Source organism: Molossus molossus, unplaced genomic scaffold (genome assembly GCF_014108415.1).
Source record: "Molossus molossus isolate mMolMol1 unplaced genomic scaffold, mMolMol1.p scaffold_m16_p_23, whole genome shotgun sequence".
In the NCBI taxonomy this organism is placed as follows: Eukaryota; Metazoa; Chordata; class Mammalia; order Chiroptera; family Molossidae; genus Molossus; species Molossus molossus.
In genome coordinates, this window is record NW_023425359.1 from 1,565,063 (window position 1) to 1,584,838 (window position 19,776).

The 19,776-nt window shown below is 40.9% G+C and overlaps 1 protein-coding gene across 2 annotated transcripts; it reads left to right on the forward strand.

Annotated features, from left to right (window-relative positions):
• Window positions 1-199: 199 nt before the first annotated feature.
• On the forward strand, window positions 200-19,776 carry GGPS1 (geranylgeranyl diphosphate synthase 1). 2 transcript variants are annotated; one of them, XM_036277471.1, is made up of 5 exons: window positions 200-439; window positions 865-1,081; window positions 12,637-12,729; window positions 18,245-18,315; window positions 18,730-19,776. In XM_036277471.1, the coding sequence occupies exons 3-5, from the start codon at window positions 12,660-12,662 to the stop codon at window positions 19,489-19,491; spliced, it is 903 nt and encodes a 300-aa protein (XP_036133364.1). In that variant the 5' UTR covers window positions 200-439; window positions 865-1,081; window positions 12,637-12,659; the 3' UTR covers window positions 19,492-19,776. The 2 variants fall into 2 exon arrangements, with proteins under 2 accessions (XP_036133364.1, XP_036133365.1); XM_036277472.1 differs by lacking the exon at window positions 865-1,081 and having other exon boundaries at window positions 201-439.

Here is a 19,776-nt window from a genome sequence, read left to right on the forward strand (position 1 = left end):
ATTGGTTCCCGGGATACAAACAACGACGCCATTTTCCCACCAGTTCTATGGAAACAGAAAGTTACACCTCAAAGCTTACCGGGAAATGTAGTCCGATCTGTGGGGCCAGTGTGCAAGCCCTTGCCCACGAGAACTGCAAGACCCGCAACGCCCCGCGCCTGCGTGAGACGGGGATGGGGAGAAAGGGGCGGGGCGACAAAGCAGTGGGGAGGAGGCAACGACGCCTGCGCAGTGTGACCGGGATGGCGCATTTTCTTGCTCAGAATAATGCGGTGTCGCTGGCGGCTGAGGAGGGCGGAAAGTGCTGTGATGAAGTAGGGGGAGGGATTCTTGCAGGCGTCAGGAGGAGCCGTGGTTTGAACTGTAAAGTGAGAAGTTGATGCTGGGTACTGCTACTCCCGGACCGGTGCCGCGAAAGCTGTGATCTCATCGTTGAACCGTAAGCAACTGTGGTGGCGGCTGGGGGACCCGGATGGGGAGGAAGGCGGGGCCTGGAGTAGAGAAAGAAGGAGGGTGAGGACCCGGATGCTGAACCGGATTGTGTATGAATTATCTGTCCCCTCACTGAAGAAGGGGGTGAGCAGGAGGGGACCGAGCGGGTCATCTGAGCGGAAAGGAAGCGGGAGCCTCGCGGACCCAGCGGCTCTGCTGGTGGAGTAGGTGCTGGAGGCTCTCTGCCAAGCCGCTGTTGGAAATCGGCCTCGGGGGTGTTTAAATCTCCTTCCCGTATTTCAGATCGTTTTCTGCCGACCTGTCATCTCCCGGAGTCGAGGGGAAGGGTTCCTTCCCTGCGCTTACATTTGTAGGTCTCTAGCCATTCTGAAACCAGCCCCTCCCTTGATGTTTTCGTTTTTCATGTGCCAGTGTGTGCCCTGATTCCATCCTCCATGCGTTAGAAAGCACTTTCCGTCCCCTGGTTCAGCCCTTCGCGTGGTGGCTGAGCGCCTGTCACGTGGAGGAACTGGTCACTACAAAAGGACCGTGCCTTGGGGAACCCGTGCCTAGCGAGGTAGACGGTATGAATAAGAAGACACAAGCGAGAGTGGAATCGGCAACAGCGGCTACAGAGCAGGGTTGCAAGGTAATAGGGGAATTTGAAGTGGGGAATTTGGCTTAGGGACCTACGGGAAGACACCCAAGAGTTGAGGGTTTTGCAGGAGCTAACAAGGAAAGAACATTTCAGAACCAAGGGAGCTTTTGAAGTATGAGGAATTGAGGCTGGAAGGGTGGAAACGCAGAACTTTACACACTGTGTTAAAAAGTTTTGTTCAGTCAAAAGAGAAATAATACTCCCTTTTGAAGATTTGAATTTTGCAAAGATCACTAACTGATGCAGGGAACCCAACTAGGAAGTCGTTGCAGTACTCGGAGTAGAGAATCTGTTTCCGTATTTGATAATTGATCCATTGAACAAATCTAAAGCAGTTTTAGTTTTGGAAGTGAGTAGTTTCAGACTCACATAGGCATTCTGTAGTGCTAGTCAATATAAAAGTAAATAAATAGATCCCTGGCCGGGTTACTGATTGGTTAGAGCATGGTTCCCATACTCCAAGGTTTCCGGTTTGATCCCCGGTTAGAGCACATGCAAGAATCAACCAATGGCCCTGGCCAGTTTGGCTCAGCGGTTAGAGCGTCGGCCTGCGGTCTGGAGAGACCCGGGTTCGGTTCTTCGGTTGCAGTTTGTCCCCGGCCCTGGTTGGTCGTGCGGGTGGCAGCCACTCGATGTGTCCCTTCACGTCGATGTTTCTCTCTCTCTCTCCCTTCCTCTCTCTCCCTCCCACTCTATCTGTATAAAAAATGGAAAAATATCCTCGGGTGAGGATTAAAAAAAAAAAAAAAAAAAGAATCAACCAATGAGTGTAGTCCAAGTACTGCTCCCTCGGCTTTCTCTCTCTCTCCCCCCACCCTCCTCCTTCCCTCCCCCTTCCTTTATTAATATAAATAAATTTAGTTCATTAACAAACTAACGTCTCTCTTTACATTTAAGTCTAGTACAAGATAGCTAAAATTTACTGGTGTCATTAAAAAAAAAAAAATGTCGAGTCAGACCATGTGCCATAGTGTATAAGAACCTCTTATTGGAGTGTTGCTAGTACACCAGGGGTTACCGGTTCATCCGGTCGGGTGCATGTGGGAGGCAGCCAATGGATGTTTCTCTTCTTCTCTCTCTCAAAAAAAATAAATAATAAATAAATAAAACAAGGCACAAAGATTGATTTTCAATACCTAGAAAAATTGAGATTCCTATGTTTCCCCACTGCTGAGAATATGTGTGTAAACAGTCCTCTCAGAAAGAAACTGACTTGTTGAGTGTTCTTAAACTTACCCGAGTAAAGGAAAAAGTAATTGTTTAAAATTCATAACTAGTACTTTAAGTGTCCATCAGTAGACGAATGGATCAAAAAGCTGTGGTACATATACACAATGGAGTACTACGCAGCGGTAAGAAAGAAAGACCTCTTATCCTTTGAGACTACATGGAGGGACCTTGAAAGTATCATCCTAAGTGAAACAAGCCAAACAGAGAAAGACAAATTTCATATGATCTCACTTATTTGTGGAATATAATGAACATAACAGTTTGAGGAATGGGGTAGTCCCAGAGACGGGGAAGCGGGGTACAGACTGACAATCCCCTAAAAAGTGGGGAGGTGGGGGAGGGATGAACCACAGAACTTATACGCATGTATGCATGAACAGTGGACATGGACAACAATCTGGGGAAGGGGCAGGGAGGGAGGGGGAGGGGGGAATCAGTGGGGGGAAAAAGGAGAAACATCTGTAACAAAAATTAATCAATAAAATAAATAAATAAATAAAAGAAATACAACAAAACCAAAATGAGATTGGAAAATTAAAAAATAAAGTTCAGATTGTGTATAAGTAAAAAAAAAAAAAAAAAAGTAACACTAAGAATTGAAACAAAGGTTAGGCTCTGATTTCTGTACAACAGAATTACATGTTACTGATCCAGAGACAAAGCGAATTCTTGAAAGTTGGTCTTTTTTTTGAGAGAATGTTTGTTAAAGCTGAGGACAGTGAAACAAGAAAGGGTTTAGGATAGAAGAAGCTGGAGAGAGCCTAGGTGGGGCAGCTTTGGCCTCTGTAGACTGCTACGGGAAAGATCATGCTGCTGTTGGCTCGCTGAAAAATCAGACAAAAGGAGGCCTTGGGGACAGGTTCAGGGGGTAATCCTGGGACAAGCTGCCACCGCTGCCGATTACTCCCCTAGTTGCGAGTCTTCTGGGGACCCTTAGAACTTCGTGACAGAAAAAAAAACAAAACATGCCTGAGGAAGAAATGAGGAAGACAGGTGTGGGCATGCTCCAGAGGAAGCTGGCCCTCACTGATTTCTTGTTTTTCCGGTTTTTTTTTTTCTTTATTGATTTTAGAGAGAGGAAGGGAGAAGGAGAGAGAGAGAAACATGATAAGAGAGAACATCAGCCCTGGCCGGTTTGGCTCAGCGGTTAGAGCGTCGGCCTGCGGTCTGGAGAGACCAGGGTTCGGTTCCCGCTAAGGGCACGTGCCTCGGTTGCAGTTTGTCCCCGGCCCTGGTCGGTTGTGTGGGTGGCAGCCACTCGATGTGTCCCTTCACGTCGATGTTTCTCTCTCTCTCTCTCTGTTCCTCTCTCTCCCCCCCCACTGTACCTGAACAACAAGATGGAAAAATGTCCTTGGATGAGGAAAAAAAGAGAGAGAGAGAGAGAACATCAACTGGCCGCCTCCTGCACGCCCCCCACTGGGGAATTGGCTCACAACCTGGATATGTGCCCTGACTGGGAATGGAACCGCGACCTCTTGGTGCCTGGGTCCACGTTCAACCACTAAGCCACACCGGCCAGGCTGATTTTTAATTTAAGTCAAATGTATTCTGGAGGCCACGAAAAAGATAAACATGATCTTTGCTCTTAACCTAGTTGGGAAGAGATGAGTACTGATTGGTTTAGAGAAGTATCTGAGGTACTTTTTGTTATTCTACCATTATAGTTGTTGATCTTTTATGAAAGCAGTTATTCTTCCTGCTTGTTATCATGTTCTTTAATCTCATAAGAATAAGGTAACCTATGTCAAAGTTTAAAAAGTGTAGGTAATAGGTTGCTAAACTATTCTTTGGATTATTTCAAAGTATTTCCTGGACTTTTTTCCCTTGTGATGTACTCAATATTAATTATTCATCAAGGCAGATATAGGAAATTCTGTATGGATCGTTTCTCTTTGAAATCATATTTCTAAGATGATTTCCTTTGATGGAGTGCTGATTTATTTTTTATGATTATTTCACCTACATACTCAAGAGTAACCTACAAAAACCACACCTTTCAATTCTTAAATATTTTTTAAATTGATTTTCAGAGAGAGAAGAAAGAGAGGGGAAGAGAGAAACATCGATTGCCTCCCTCACGCACCTCTATCAGGAACAGATTACACAACTTGGTTATGTCCCTGATCAGGAATCAAACTTGCGACTTTTCTGTGAAGGGGACAACACTGAACCATCTAAGCCACACCAGCCAGGACAAACACTTTTTAATTTTTTAGGTTCATGATCGTAAAGACCAAATAATTGTCCAAACAAAAGAAAGCAGATAAAGAGGAGAAACCTCCTAAAATGTGCCAAAGACGTCAGAGAAGTTAGAAAAGAAAACTAATATGAGAACAAATAAAAACAGTAGATTTTTATAGAGCAGAACAGTAGAAATTCAATAGTAAAGAAAGATTCTAGGACGACCATGAGTGATATGCTAGAAAATATTGAAGTAAATGTAAAATTCAGAGTAATAAATCACTACAGTAGGGGAATATTTTTAATAATACAATTGCATTCAAGTTAATGCATGTCTTAAATCAGAATCTCTCAAATGGGTTGATTATGGAGAAAATACAGGAGAGAAGTTTCCCTTTAAATTATAAATACTATATAAAACATTTTAATGTTCATAGAAAAAAGTATGTTTGCTAATTTATATAATCAGTTAAGTATAGAAGAATCTAAATCTGTAGATCTGTTTTAACATTGATTTGATACAACAATATAAGCCTTTTATGGTTGAGTAAATACAAAAAGCTTAATGTTAGTTTTCTTAGCTATAAGTTTTGCAATATAAATTTTGTGCATTAAAATCCAGGTGGACACTTTGACCAATCTCTTCAATGACAACTTTTCTTAATGAGATATAATTTATATATCATGTAGTTCACCCATTTATTTATTTTTATTATTATTTTTTTGTTACAGATGTTTCTCCTTTTTTTATGATACCTTCCTCCACACCTTTTTTGTCCATTGGTTATGCATATATACATATAAATTCTGTGGTTTATCTCTTCCCTCCCCCCACCACAACCCTCTTCTGAGGGTTGTCAGTCTATAACCTACTTCCACATCTCTGGGTCTACCCTATTCCTCAGAATGTTATGTTGATTATATTCCACAAATAAGTGAGATCATGTGGTATTTGTCTTTCTTTCCTTGGCTTGTTTCACTTAGAATAATACTTTTTAGGTCCCTCCATGTCCTCTCAAAGGATAAGAGATCTTTCTTACAGTTGCATAGTACTCCATTGTTATATGTACCACAGCTTTTTTATTCATTCGTCTACTGGTGGACACTTGGGCTGTTTCCAGATCTTACTATTGTAAATAGTGCTGCTATAAACACGGGGGTATATATATTCTTTGTGATTGGTGTTTCAAGCTTCTTAGAGTATATTCAGGGGTCACTGGGCCAAATGGCAATTCAATTTTTAATTTTTTGAGGTAACACCATATTGTTTTCCATAGTGGCTGCACCAGTCTGCATTCCCACCAGCAGTGTACTGGAGTCCCCTTTTCTCCACACCCTCGCCAACACTTGTTGTTTGATGATTTGTTGATGGTGGCCATTCTGACAGGTGTGAGGTGATACCTCATTGTTGTTTTAATTTACATCTCTCTGATGATTAGTGATGTTGAGCATTTCTTCATATGTCTCTTGGCTATTTGTATGTCCTGTTTGGAGAGGTGTCTATTTAGGTCCTCTGCCCATTTTTTACTTGGCTTCTTTGTCTTCCTTTTGTTGAGTTGTATGAGTACTCTATATATTTTGGAAATTAACCCCTTATCTGATGTATCATTGGCAATGATGCTCTCCAGTACGGTGGGTTGCCTTTTCATTTTGATGGTTGTTTCTTTTGCCATGCAGAAGCTTTTTAGTTTGATGTAATCCCATGTGTTCATTTTTTCCTTTGTTTCTGTTGCCTTAGGTGATGTATCAGTGAAAATTCTGCTGCATATGATGTCCGGAATGTTGTTGCCTACATTTTCTTCTAGGATTTTTATGGAATCACAGGTCACATTTAAGTCTTATATCCATTTTGAGTTTATTCTTGTGTATGGTGTAAGTTGATGGTCTAGTTTCATTTTTTTGCATGTAGCTGTCCAGTTTTCCAACAGCAATTATTAAAGAGGCTGTCTTTTCTCCATTGTATGCTCTTGCCTCCTTTGTCAAATATTAATTGAGCATAATGTCTTGGGTCCATTTCTGGATTCTCTGTTCTGTTCCACTTGTCTATATGCCTGTTCTTGTGCCAGTACCAGGCTATTTTGATTATAGTGTCTTTGTAGTATAACCTGATATCTGGTATTGTGATCCCACCTACTTTGTCCTTCTTTTTCAAGATTGCTGTGGGTATTCAGGGTCTTTTTTGTTTCCATATGAACTTTTGAAGTATTTGTTCTAGTTCTGTGAAATATGTCGTTGGTATTTTGATGGGGATTGCATTGAATCCATAGATTACTTTGGGTAATATGGACATTTTAATGATGTTAATTCTTCCAATCCATGAACAAGGTATGTGCTTCCACTTTTTTATATCTTCCTCTATTTCTTTTTTCCTGTACTTTTGTGCAAATAGGTCCTTTACTTCTTTGGTTAAATTTATTCCTAGGTATCTTTTTTTCTCGCGATGGTAAATGGGATTGTTTTTTCAGTTTCTTTTTCTGTGACTTCATCATTGGTGTATAAGAATGCCATAGATTTCTTGATGTTTCTTTTGTATCCTGCTACTTTGCCAAATTCATTTATTAAGTCTAGTAGATTTTTGATGGAATCTTTAGGGTTTTCTATGTATAATATGTCATCTGCAAATAATGACAGTTTCACTTCCTCCTTTCCAATTTGGATCTCTTTTATTTTTTCTTCATGTCTGATTGCTGTGGCTAAGACTTCCAGTACTATGTTAAATAACAGTGGCGATGCCCTGGCTGCTTTGGCTCAGCGGTTAGAGCTTCGGCCTGCAGTCCGGAGAGACCCGGGTTCGGTTCCCGCTAAGGGCACGTACCTTGGTTGCAGTTTGTCCCCAGCCCTGTTTGGGTTCTGTGGGTGGTAACCACTCAATGTGTCGCTTTCACGTCAATGTTTCTCTCTCTCCCTCCCTCCCACTCTATCTGAACAAAATATCGAAAAATGTCCTAAGGTGAGGATAAAACAAAACAAAACAAAACAAAATAACAGTGGCAAAAGTAGGCATCCTTGTCTTGTTCCTGTTCTTAAGGGAAATTCTTTTCGTTTCTTCCCATTGAGTATGATGTGAGCTGTATGTCTTTTATATATGGCCTTTATTATGTCAAGATATGATCCCTCTATTCCCACATTGCTGAGCGTTTTTATCAGAAATGGATGCTGGATTTTGTCAAATGCTTTTTCAGCATCTATTGATATGATCATGTGGTTTTTACTGTTCATTTTATTTATGTGATGTATCACATTTATTGATTTGCGACTATTGTACCAGCCTTGCATTTCTGGGATGAATCCCACTTGGTCATGGTGAATAATTTTTTTGATGTATTGCTGGATCCAATTTGCTAGTATTTTATTCAGGATATTGGCATCTATGTTCATCAGGGATATTGGCCTGTAGTTTTTTTTTCTTTGTAGTATCTTTTTCTGGTTTTGGAATTAGAATTATTCTGGCCTCATAAAACAAGTTTGGAAGTCTTCCTTCTTCTTGAATTTTTTGAAATAGTTTGGGGATAATGAGTGTGAGTTCTTCTTTGAATGTTTGGTGAAACTCCCCTGAGAAGCCATTGGGCCTGGGCTTTTGTTTGCTGGGAGAGTCTTGTTTACATCTTCAATTTCTTAGTTGTTATTGGTCTGTTCAAGTTTTCTATCTCTTCCCGGTCCAGTTTTTGGAGACTGTGTGTTTCTAGAAATTTGTCCATTTTGCTTAGATTGTCGAGTTTCTTGCCATATAATTGTTCATAGTATTTGTTAACAATTCTTTGTGTTTCTGTGGTGTCAGTTGTTACTTCTCCTCTTTTATTTCTGATTTTGTGTATTTAGGTTCTCTCTCTTAGTTTCTTGGTGAGTCTAGCTAAGAGTCTATCAATCTTGTTTATCTTCTCAAAAAACCAGCTCTTTGTTTCATTGATCCTTTGAATTATTTTTTTTTTTGTCTCCATGTCATTTATTTCTGCTCTGATCTTTACTATTTCCTTCCTTCTACTTGCTCTGGGGTTTTATTTTTGTTTGCTTTCTAGTTCTTTAAGTTGTGAGGTTAGATAGTATATTAGAAATTTTTCTTGCTTCTTGAGGTAGGCCTGTGGTGATATGAACTTCCCTCTCAGAACTGCTTTCACTGCATCCCATAGATTTTGTGTGTTCATTTTCTATGGTTTCCAGGAAGTTTTTAATTTCTTCCTTGATCTTTATGGTAACCCAGTCATTGTCTAATAACATGCTATTTAGCCTCCATATGTTCCAATGTCTTTGCATGTTCCTGTTGCAATTGATTTCTAGTTTCATGCCATTGTGATCTGAGAAGATGCTTGATATGATTTCAATCTTCTTGAATTTGTAGAGACTTGCTTTGTGTCCTAACATGTGGTCTGTCTTTGAGAATGTGAATTCTGTAGTTTTGGTGTGTAACTCTCTGTAGATACCTATTAAATCCATTTGGTCTAGTGCTTCATTTAGAGTCTCTGTTTCTCTGTTTAGTCTTTGTCTAGAGGATCTATCCAGTGATGTCAGTGGGGTGTTGAAGTCCCCTGCTTTGATTGTATTGCTGTCGATTTTTCCTTTTAAGTCCTCCAGAAGGTTTTTAATATATTTTGGTACTCCTATATTGGGTGCATATATGTTTACCAAGGTTATGTCTTCCTGTTGGATAGATCCTTTTAATATTATGTAGTGGCCTTCTTTGTGTCTAGTTATGGCCTTCATTTTGAAATTTATTTTATCAGATATGAGTATTCCTTTCCGTTTGCTTGGAAGATTTTTTTCCAACCCTTCACTTTCAACCTATGCGAGTCTTGTTGTGAGGTGGGTCTCCTGTAAACAACATATAGATGAGTCATGCTTTCTTATCCAGTCAGCTACTCTGTGTCCTTTTTTGTTGTTGTTGTTTTTTTATCCTTACCCGAGGACATTTTCCCATTCTCTGTTCAGGTAGAGTGGGTGGGAAAGAGGAAGAGAGAAAGAAACATCGATGTGAAACGGACACATTGAGTGGCTGCCACCCGCACGACCAACCAGGGCCGGGGACAAACTGCAACCGAGGTACATGCCCTTAGAGGGAACCAAACCCAGGTCTCTCTGGACCGCAGGCCGACACTCTAACCACTTAGCCAAACTGGGCATGGCTACTCAGTGTCTTTTTATTGGAGTGTTCAATCCTTTAACATTAAAAGTGATTATTGATATTTACTTACTTATTGCCATTTTTGTTTAGTGTGGTTATTATTTTTCTTCCTATTTCTTCCAGTCCTTTTAACATTTTTTGCAGTGCTGGTTTGGTGTTAATGTATTCCCTTAGCCTTTCTTTGTCTGGGAAACTCTTTATTTGACCTTCTATTTTTAATGATAGCCTTGCTGGGTAGAGTCGTCTTGGCTTCAGATCCTTGTTTTTAATGACCTTGATTACCTCATGCCATTCCCTTCTTGTCTGTAGTGTTTCTTGTGAGAAGTCAGCTGATAGCCTTATGGGGGTTCCTTTGTAGGTAACCTGTTGCTTATTTCTTGCTGCCTTTAGGGTTCTCTCTTTGTCTTTAATTTTTGGCATTTTAATTACTATGTGTCTTGGTGTGGGCCTGTTTGGGTTCTTCTTACTTGGGGCTCTCTGTGCTTCTTGAACTTGAATGCCTTCTTCCTTCACTGAATTAGCGAAGTTTTCTGTCACTATTTCTTAAAATATATTTTCTAACCCTTGCTCATTTTCTTCTTCTTCAGGGACTTCTATGATGTGAATATTATTACATTTCCAGTTGTCCCACATTTCTCTTAAGCTGTCTTCCTGTTTTGTTTTTTGTTTTTTTGTTTTTTATCCTCATCTGAGGACATTTTTGCATTTATCTTCAGATAGAAAGGAAAGGAGAGAGCAGGGGAGAGGGAGAGAAACATTGATGTGAGAGAGACACATCGAGTGGTTGCCACCCACACAACCCCAACCAGGACCGGTGACAAACTGCAACCAAGGAACGTGCCCTTAGTGGGATCCGAACCTGGGACTCTCTGGTCCGCAGGCCGACGCTCTAACCACTGAGCCAAACTAGCCAGGGTTCTTCCTGTTTTTTTGGGGTTTTTTTTGGTTTTGTGATTTGTTGATTTTTTCTACCCTGTCTTCTAATTCACTGATCCAGTCCTCAGCTTCCTCTACTCTGCTGTTTAGACTATGCAATGTGTTCTTTATTTCTGCTGTGTCATTCTTGATTTCTTCTTGGTGGTTTTTAATTTCCAGTTGGTTGATTTTCAATATTTCTATGCCTTTACTCATGGTGTTGATGTCCTTACTCATGCTGTTGACCTTCCTCAAGATCATGGCTCTGAATTCTAGCTCTGTTAACTTGCTTAACTGCACCTCATTTATCTCATCTTCTGTAGAGGTCTCTTGTTCTTTCATTTGGCATTTGTTTCTGTGTTTCACCATTTTGGCTATCTCAGTGGGCTTTGGAGCCTTCCAAATTTTCCCTGTGGGTATTGGTGTTCTGTTTTTGTGGCTCCCTCTACTGCATTTGAATGAGCATGGGAGGACCCATGTTAAACACTACTGTCAAGTCTTCCTTTCCTGGATAGATTTGCAGTCCCAGGAAAGGTTCAGTTATCCTTTAGCCTTTTGCCTGGAGGTTATTTGTCACAGTTACTTGAAGAGCTTTGGGTTCTCAGTTGAATGAAAAACTCTCTCAGGTGCTCAGTTTAAGGGGATTACCGAGGGTGGGGCAGATGCTGGTTGTTAATGGGCCTCAATTTGCATTTTAATGGCCCATCGGGTTGGGTTGAATCTCCGAGGGAATGGCCGCCGCCTCTCCCCAGAGCCCTAGGAAGGAGTAAAATGGCCACTGTCCTGGGTGGTCGCAACTCAGCAAAAACTCTAAGCACCCTCTAAATCCCAAGTGTCCCCACACAGTTCCAGTCCAGTCTGCCCTCCCTGTGTCGGAACTCAAGGTGAGTGGCTGTGGCTATTTCAGCATCTGTCCTGGCTCTGCGCTGTGAAGCCACTTGAGAGTTTAACCCAAGGGCGCTGCTCACAGCTCAGACCACTGCTGTTTGTGGGCTCCCAGCCCTCGTCTTGCACCTCCGCAATCCTACCAGGATCGAGTCAGTGTCCCTGGTTATATGGTCCTGGCAAGCTGCTATTCTGTTGCTTTTTCCTGACGATTTGTCTTTATTTTAGTTGTAATTCCAGTTTGGTCCTGGTAGATGGTCTATGTAGCTTCCATTCACTCTGCCGCCATTTTTGAATCTCCCCTTATTTTATTTTTCAAAGAAACTCTTGTCCGGCTGGATTGGCTTAGTGGTTGAGCATTGACCCATGCATCAAGAGGTCCCTGGTTTGATTCCCAGCCAGGACACATGCCCAAATTGTGGGCCTGACCCCCATTGGGGGCATGCGGGAGGCGGCCAGTCACTGTTCTCTCTCATTGATGTTTCTATCTCTCTCTCCCTTTCACATTCTCTCTCTCTAAAATCAATAAAGGAAAAAAAAATCTTTAAAAAAAACTCTTCATTTTACCTTTTTTTTATCCTCACCCTAGGACATTTTTGCATTTATCTTCAGATAGAGCAGGAGGGAGAGAGGAGGGAATAGAGAGAGAGTAACATCAATGTGAGAGAGACACATCGACTGGTTGCCACCCATACAACCCCAACCGGGGCTGGGGACAAACTGGAACTGAGGTATGTGCCCTTAGCGGGAACCGAACCCAGGATTCTCTGGTCCACAGGCGGACACTCTATCCGCTGAGCCAAACCTGCCAGGGCAGTTCACTTATTTAAAATATACAATTAGGGCCCTGGCTGGTTTGTCTTAGCAGTTAGAGCATCGGCCCTAGAACCAAAGAGTAGTGATTTCAATTCCCAAAGGACACTTACCTGGGCTACAGGTTCGATCCCCAGCCCCAATCTGCATATGTGGGAGGCAACCCATAAGTGGGTCTCTCTCACATCAGTGTTTCTCTTTCTTCCTCTCCCCCTCCCTCCCTCCCTTCCACTATAAATAAATAAGTAAACAAACAAACAAATAAATAAATAAATGGAAAAAATATCCTCAGGTGAGGATTAACCAAAAAGAAAAAAAACCTTAAGATACAAATTCTTTTGCAGTTTGATACTCAAAGATAATTTAGTTACTGAGATCATATTTATGTTTCTCTTTTTAACAGATCGGCTTTGAAATTCAACAACAATGGAGAGGACTCAAGAAACAGTCCAAAGAATTCTTCTGGAACCTTACAAGTACTTGCTGCAATTACCAGGTAGCACTTCAGTTATCATCCATACAGTGTATGAGATTGTGGTCATTCAAATGTTAGCATACAGAAAAGGTTAGGTTTACCAGCTCTTGAGATTTTTCTCTTTAAGTTCATACATATGAGAAAAATGATTCTTTGCTCATAAAAGGGACATTTTTTAGGTACCCATTAAAAAATACCCAAGTAGATAACATACCTAAAAATATAAATATACTTAAAACATCTGAGTACCTTTTTGGAGGTTTTATTATTTATGGACGCCACACTTTCCTATTCCCCACTGTATAGATTAAGGAAAGCTATGCCAATTTGTACAACAAAAAGCTTCACTTACCTTCCATGTTCATGTTTTCCACCATCACACACACATACTCCATTTTTCTCACTGCTAGTTCAAGAGCCAAATAGTAATGCATCGAAATCACGTTGCTTAAAAGCATCACCCACATTATTCCTGTATAAAGATGAGCCACCTGGACATGGCTTCCTACAGTTTACATTTGCCTAATCTTGTTTATGTCCATTTGCATATTTTACTTTACTATTTGTTTTAACTTTGGAACGATAATAATAGTAAAAATTCATACATATACTAAGTGCAAGTTCTTATAATAAAATTCATTTATAAACAAATTACTTGAAACCTTGAAATACTCCTTTTTTTTTTTTTTTCCTCACCCGAGGACATTTTTCCAATTTTTGTACAGATAGAGTGGGAGGGAAGGAGGGAGGGAGGGGAGGGGGAGAGAGAGGGAGAGGGAGAGGGAGAGAGAGAGAGAAACATCGATGTGAAAGGGACACATCGAGTGGCTGCCACCCGCACGACCATCCAGGGCCGGGGACAAACTGCAACCGAAGTACCTGCCCGTAGCGGAAACCGAACCCGGGTCTCTCCGGACCGCAGGTCAACGCTCTAACCGCTGAGCCAAACCAGCCAGGGCTTGAAATACTCTTTTTTATAGAAATAATATAAAAGGTGATAAGTTAACCACCATAAAAACCTGAATGTGGCTAAACTATAGTCCATTGATGTTCTCAACTCAATCACAATAAACACGTTTTCATTTCTGTGGTATGTTACACACCTTTCTTTGTGGGTGCACCTCAGTGGTAGTATGTGCATTTCTATTCTTCATGAGTCCAGGGAGGATAAATATGGTTATCAAAGCCAGAAGTATGGAACCTCCCTAACAACACCTTGGAAAAAAACAGTTGTGCGTAGTGTCATTTTTTTTTTTTTTTTTTTTTTTGTAGAGTGGGAGGGAGAGAGAGGAACAGAGAGAGAAAGAGAAACATCGATGTGAAAGGAACACATCGAGCGGCTGCCACCCGCACAACCGACCAGGGCCGGGGACAAACTGCAACCGAGGTACGCGCCCTTAGCGGGAACCGAACCCGGGTCTCTCAGGACCGCAGGCTGACGCTCTAACCGCTGAGCCAAACCGGCCAGGACCGTAGTGTCATTTTTAAATGCATAGACCCTAATGGAAACTCACCTGCTAATGTCAGTGCTTCAAAAGAATGAAGGGAAGACAGAAATGTAAAGAATGTAGAGAGAAAGTTGCCTGCTGTTTAAGAAAAAGCCAAGAGACCGGTTTCGAATGACATTCAGCAGGTAGAGCTTCACTGTTTTCATGGTCTTCCACCGAGAAACATGGCACTGTTTCTCCTGCTTTCTACCCACCTGTTGGTGGACTTCTTTTGTAACAAGTTGGCAAACACTGGAATCAGTCATCAATGCTGACAAGAGTCAAAAGAATTATCTCCTACTCCAGGCACTCCCCTACTGGACTACCTATTGTTAGATTTTAACCCTAATGGTTACCTTATGTAATTAGCCTCTTCTGTAAAACTTCTTTAATCCTCATTATCTGGAAGTACGATTTAAAGCCATTAGATGACATTTTTAAAAACAGAAGATGATTTTGATGGGAAAAAAAATATTTAAAAAAAAGGTATACTGTGGAAGGGAGGAGACTCCCATAACTAACTGCTCAGGAGGGACCTGCTCTGGGGAGTAGGGGAAGACCCAAGGCTGCTCATCCACTCTGGGAAGTCACCATGACTCAACTGCCCAAGCTGTCCCCATCTCCCTGTCTCACTTTACACCCAAGGGGAGATGGGCATGGATGGTAGGAGTGTTTTTGTGTTTGTGTTTGCCCAGAGCTCTGGAAGGACACCAAGCTGTTATCTTCCCTCCATCTCCCTAACTCCCACAATCCCTCCTGCCTGCTCCTGTCTTATCAGGTCTACCACTCACCCCACCCCTCTTTTCTGGCTCCCTGCCCTTCTAGATTGGTGACGTACTTTGTTTCCTTTTGTATTTTTCTGTTTTGAGTCTTTCTTTGCTGCCTTCTACAGTCAGAAGATGTCCTTAGCTCCCAGCACCTCCAGTATAAATTCCCCTTCCCTTTGGGGAAATATACTGCCATGTTTGGGGATGTTTGGAAGTGTTGTTTTTTGTTTTTTACCCTCACCCGAGGACATTTTTCCATTTTTTGTTCAGAGTGGGGGGGACATCATCGTGAAAGAGATACATCAAGTGGCTGCCACCCGCACGATCAATCAGGGCTGGGGACAAACTGCAACCGAGGTACATGCCCTTAGTGGGAACCAGACCCGGGTCTCTCTGGACCGCAGACCGATGCTCTAACCGCTGAGCAAAACTGGCCAGGGCATTGGGAGTGTTTTTATTTTTCAGTTTTTGGGGGATTTTTTTCTTTGCCTTTTTTCCCCCTTACATTTGAAGGGAATGGGAGGAAGTGAGCACAAACCTATGGAGGTGGATTTCATTTATTCTTTTTAGCTCATTTTCAGAGGGTGAGAGTTGTGTATTTTTTTAATGTGTTGTGAATAAAGTTATTTTTGAAAATTAAATAAATATAACTGTCATTAGATATCTCACCTTTTTATTTTTTTATTTATTTTTATTTTTTTATTTTTTATCCTCACCCAAGGACATCTTTGCATATATCTTCAGACAGAGCAGGAGGGAGAAAGAGAGAGAGAAACATCCATGTGAGAGAGACACATCGAGTGGTTGCCACCCACACAACCCCAACAGGGGCCGGGGACAAACTGCAACCAAGGTACGTGCCCTTAGCGGAAACCGAACCCAGGACTCTCTGGTCTGCAGGCCAACGCTCTAACCACTGAACCAAACCAGCCAGAGCGATATCTCACCTTTTTAAAATCAAATATACTCTTGCATTCATGATAGAATATAACCTAAAGAAATAGGAAATTGTATTATGCAAATAATAAACCTATTTTTCACAGAGAGCTTCAGGATTATTAAAGTGACATAGGGGTGGACCAGACCACTTATTGTTATAAAGGTAACTCTTGCTGATAAAAGATTACAGTTAATAATTGTTGATATTAGGATTTTCTGAAATTAGTGAAGTTACTGTTTGCTTATTTGCCCTAGTGTAGGTCCCCAGGTCTTTGTAGTGGGAGGTAGCATGTGGGGTTGGGAGTGGAGGAAGAAGAGGGACTGCAGAGAGAGTTGATCATTTTAAGGTCTTAAAAAGAAAACAATAGCCCTGGCCGGTTTGGCTCAGCGGTTAGAGCGTCGGCCTGCGGTCCTGAGAGACCCGGGTTCGGTTCCCGCTAAGAGCATGTGCCTCAGTTGCAGTTTGTCCCCGGCTCTGGTCAGTCGTGCGGGTGGCAGCCACTCGATGTGTTTCTTTCACATTGATGTTTCTCTCTCTCTCTGTTCCTCTCTCTCCCTCCCGCTCTACCTGAACAAAAAATGGAAAAACGTCCTCGAGTGAGGATAATAAATAAATAAATAATAAAAAATAAAAAGAAAACAATAATTGTTTTACTTTTCAAGGATCTTTGTGGCTAGCCTCTAATAGAAACTATTTGGGGGCTTAAAGTACCAAGCCAGAGCCTAGAGTCTGGTCAGAGGAAAAAAATATTAAAACTGCAGAACCTGTAAGTTAAGCCATTGATTGTTCTGTTTTCCGCACACATTCTGAAGTGAGAGGAAAAATATGGCTCCACTTTCGTTGTCTGTGTTCTTCATCTTCTAAACTTACTTTTTAAAGTAATAAGGGTTATTTTGCACAGTTATGCATTATAAATATGGCCCAGAATGACCTTTGTTAAACTTGAAAGTAGGTCAAACATATAAAGAAAGTATATATTTAATGCCCAGACCATGTTCACCGCAAGGGTTAGGAGACAGAAGGTACTGCTTCATGAACCCTGAGATATCCTTTTAGACTGCTCACAGGAAGTGAAACTTTGTCCCATTTGGATATATGATGATAATTTTTTTGTGTATTCATTTGTTTGGGTAATGGTGCAGAGAAAACATAGATAGGACTTAGAAAATACTGTCGCTGTTTACTGAAACTTTTTATGTAGTAACTGTTTTCCTGAAACCTAATCTGAAATTCGGATGTGACGTGCATTCACTTTTCCAGGAGGCTTACAGAGCCTTTTTTTTTTTTAAATCCTAACCCGAGGATATTTTTCCATTTATCTTCAAATAGAGTTGGGAGAGGGGAGAGACATCTCTGTGAGAGAGACACATCAATTGGTTGCCTCCTGCAGGACCTCGACCAGAGCTGGGACCAGAGCGCAACCTAGGTATATGTGCCCTTGACTGGATTTAAAGCCGCGACTCATTGGTCCAAGGGGCTGATGCTCTAACCGCTAGACAAACAGGCCAGGGCCTACAAAGCATTTTTTTTGTTTTGTTTTGGTTTGGTTTGGTTTTTGGTACATGCCCCTAGCGGGAACCGAACCCAGGACTCTCTGGTCCGCAGGCCGATGCTTCAACCGCTGAGCCAAACCGGCCAGGGCATACAAAGCATTTTTATTAAATGAACTGGTTGTGATTTTTGTCTTCCATTCCTTTGATTGGGGCTAAAATGACTTCTAGTGATAACTACTACCAATAGACCTCTTGAGCTTTTCGTGTAAGAAATAGATAATATTGGAAAACTAATGGCCCTGGTCAAACTTGGATGTTAAAGGGAAATACTTCAGGCTATGGTAGTCTTACTTTTTGGTAGGAAAGCAGCAGAGCTATTCATTCTCTAAAACCTTAATTTAAAGGAATGCTAGATAATTTTAAGAGGTAATTGTATGAGGTAATTCAATAGCAACATACATTTCATTAAAAATATTTATGTTCTCTGAAATTGACAGTGCTAATTAACTGGCACTCACTAGACTGGCATCTTTTTCAAAATGAATGAATTAGATCATAATTGCTAAAACCCTTGTTCTTTTCCAAAATTGTTCGTACAAGTTAAGATGAAAGTAGTGGGCTGCTGAAGTACTCTAGAATCTCTTTCGCCCTGTTTTAGGTTGTGCCTTTTGGAATGTGAATTTTGACAGAAGGGGCCAGTAGGGGCCCAGCAGTGGAAGGCAAGCTCTACAGTGGATAATGGATTAATCGATAACGGGAGTTATCAAGTTGGAGTTTAGAGTAAATTTCTGAATTTTTTAAATAATTAAAGTATTAATTTTATTGCCAAATTTTATTCTTTAATTGCAGGTAAACAAGTGAGAACCAAACTTTCACAGGCGTTTAATCATTGGCTAAAAGTTCCAGAAGATAAGCTTCAGGTATCTAGGCAATTCTAACTCCCTCCCCCCTCTTTTTTGCTTTGGGTAGAGAAAGAGAGAGAGAAACATCGATTTGTTGTTTCACTTACTTATGCATACACTGGTTGCTTCTTGTATGTGCCCTGGCTGGGATTGAACCCAAAACTTTGATATATTGGGACGATGCTGTAACCAACTAAGCTACCTGGCCAGGGCCTCTAATCTCATTCTTAATCCCCAAGAAATTTATGAAGTCACATAAAAATACTCCTAATACTTAATTTCGTTAATACTTATGCATTATATTGTTTTTTATTGATGTTGCTAAATAATTACTAGTTTTTAAAATTAAGACATCTGAGAACCTCATAATCTATTAATACAATAGTTCAAATATGAATAAAAAATTGAAATTTTCAATTGTCTTTTTGTTAGATTATCATTGAAGTGACGGAAATGTTGCATAATTCCAGTTTACTCATCGATGATATTGAAGATAACTCAAAACTCCGACGTGGCTTTCCAGTGGCGCATAGCATCTATGGGATTCCCTCTGTCATCAATTCTGCCAATTACGTGTATTTTCTTGGCCTAGAAAAAGTCTTAACGCTTAATCACCCAGATGCAGTAAAACTTTTTACTCGCCAGCTTTTGGAACTCCATCAGGGACAAGGCCTAGATATTTATTGGAGGGATAACTACATTTGTCCCACTGAAGAAGAATATAAAGCTATGGTAAAGCAAAAGACAGGCGGACTCTTTGGATTGGCAGTAGGTCTCATGCAGTTATTCTCTGATTACAAAGAAGATTTCAAGCCACTACTTGATACACTTGGGCTCTTTTTCCAAATTAGAGATGATTATGCTAATCTACACTCCAAAGAATATAGTGAAAACAAAAGCTTTTGTGAAGATCTAACAGAGGGAAAGTTCTCGTTCCCTACTATTCATGCTATTTGGTTGAGGCCTGAAAGCACCCAAGTGCAGAATATCTTACGTCAGAGAACCGAAAACATAGATATTAAAAAATACTGTGTACATTATCTTGAGAATGTAGGTTCTTTTGAATACACTAGAAATACTCTTAAAGAGCTTGAATCGGAAGCCTATAAGCAAATTGATGCACTTGGTGGGAACCCTGAGCTAGTAGCTCTAATAAAGTACTTAAGTAAAATGTTCAAAAAAGAGAATGAATAATTTTAAGGCCTGATAGCTTATTTTTATTTATTATTTTTTGTCTTTTAGCCTATCATCTTTTTAAAAATTTAAAACAAGTTGTCTCCAAAAATTGTGTGGATAGGGGTGATAGGAGTAAGGTAATTTTCATATAGAAGCCCTTTGTAATCACTGTACAAATTGAAGGAATCAAAAGGAGCTGCATTGAAATAGGTCTCGATTGAATGTCACAGTGTGCTGTGTTGGGTCCTTGTGGCCAGCTCTGCCATGAATGTTTTATTGATTCTGTCAATAAAGAATTCAACT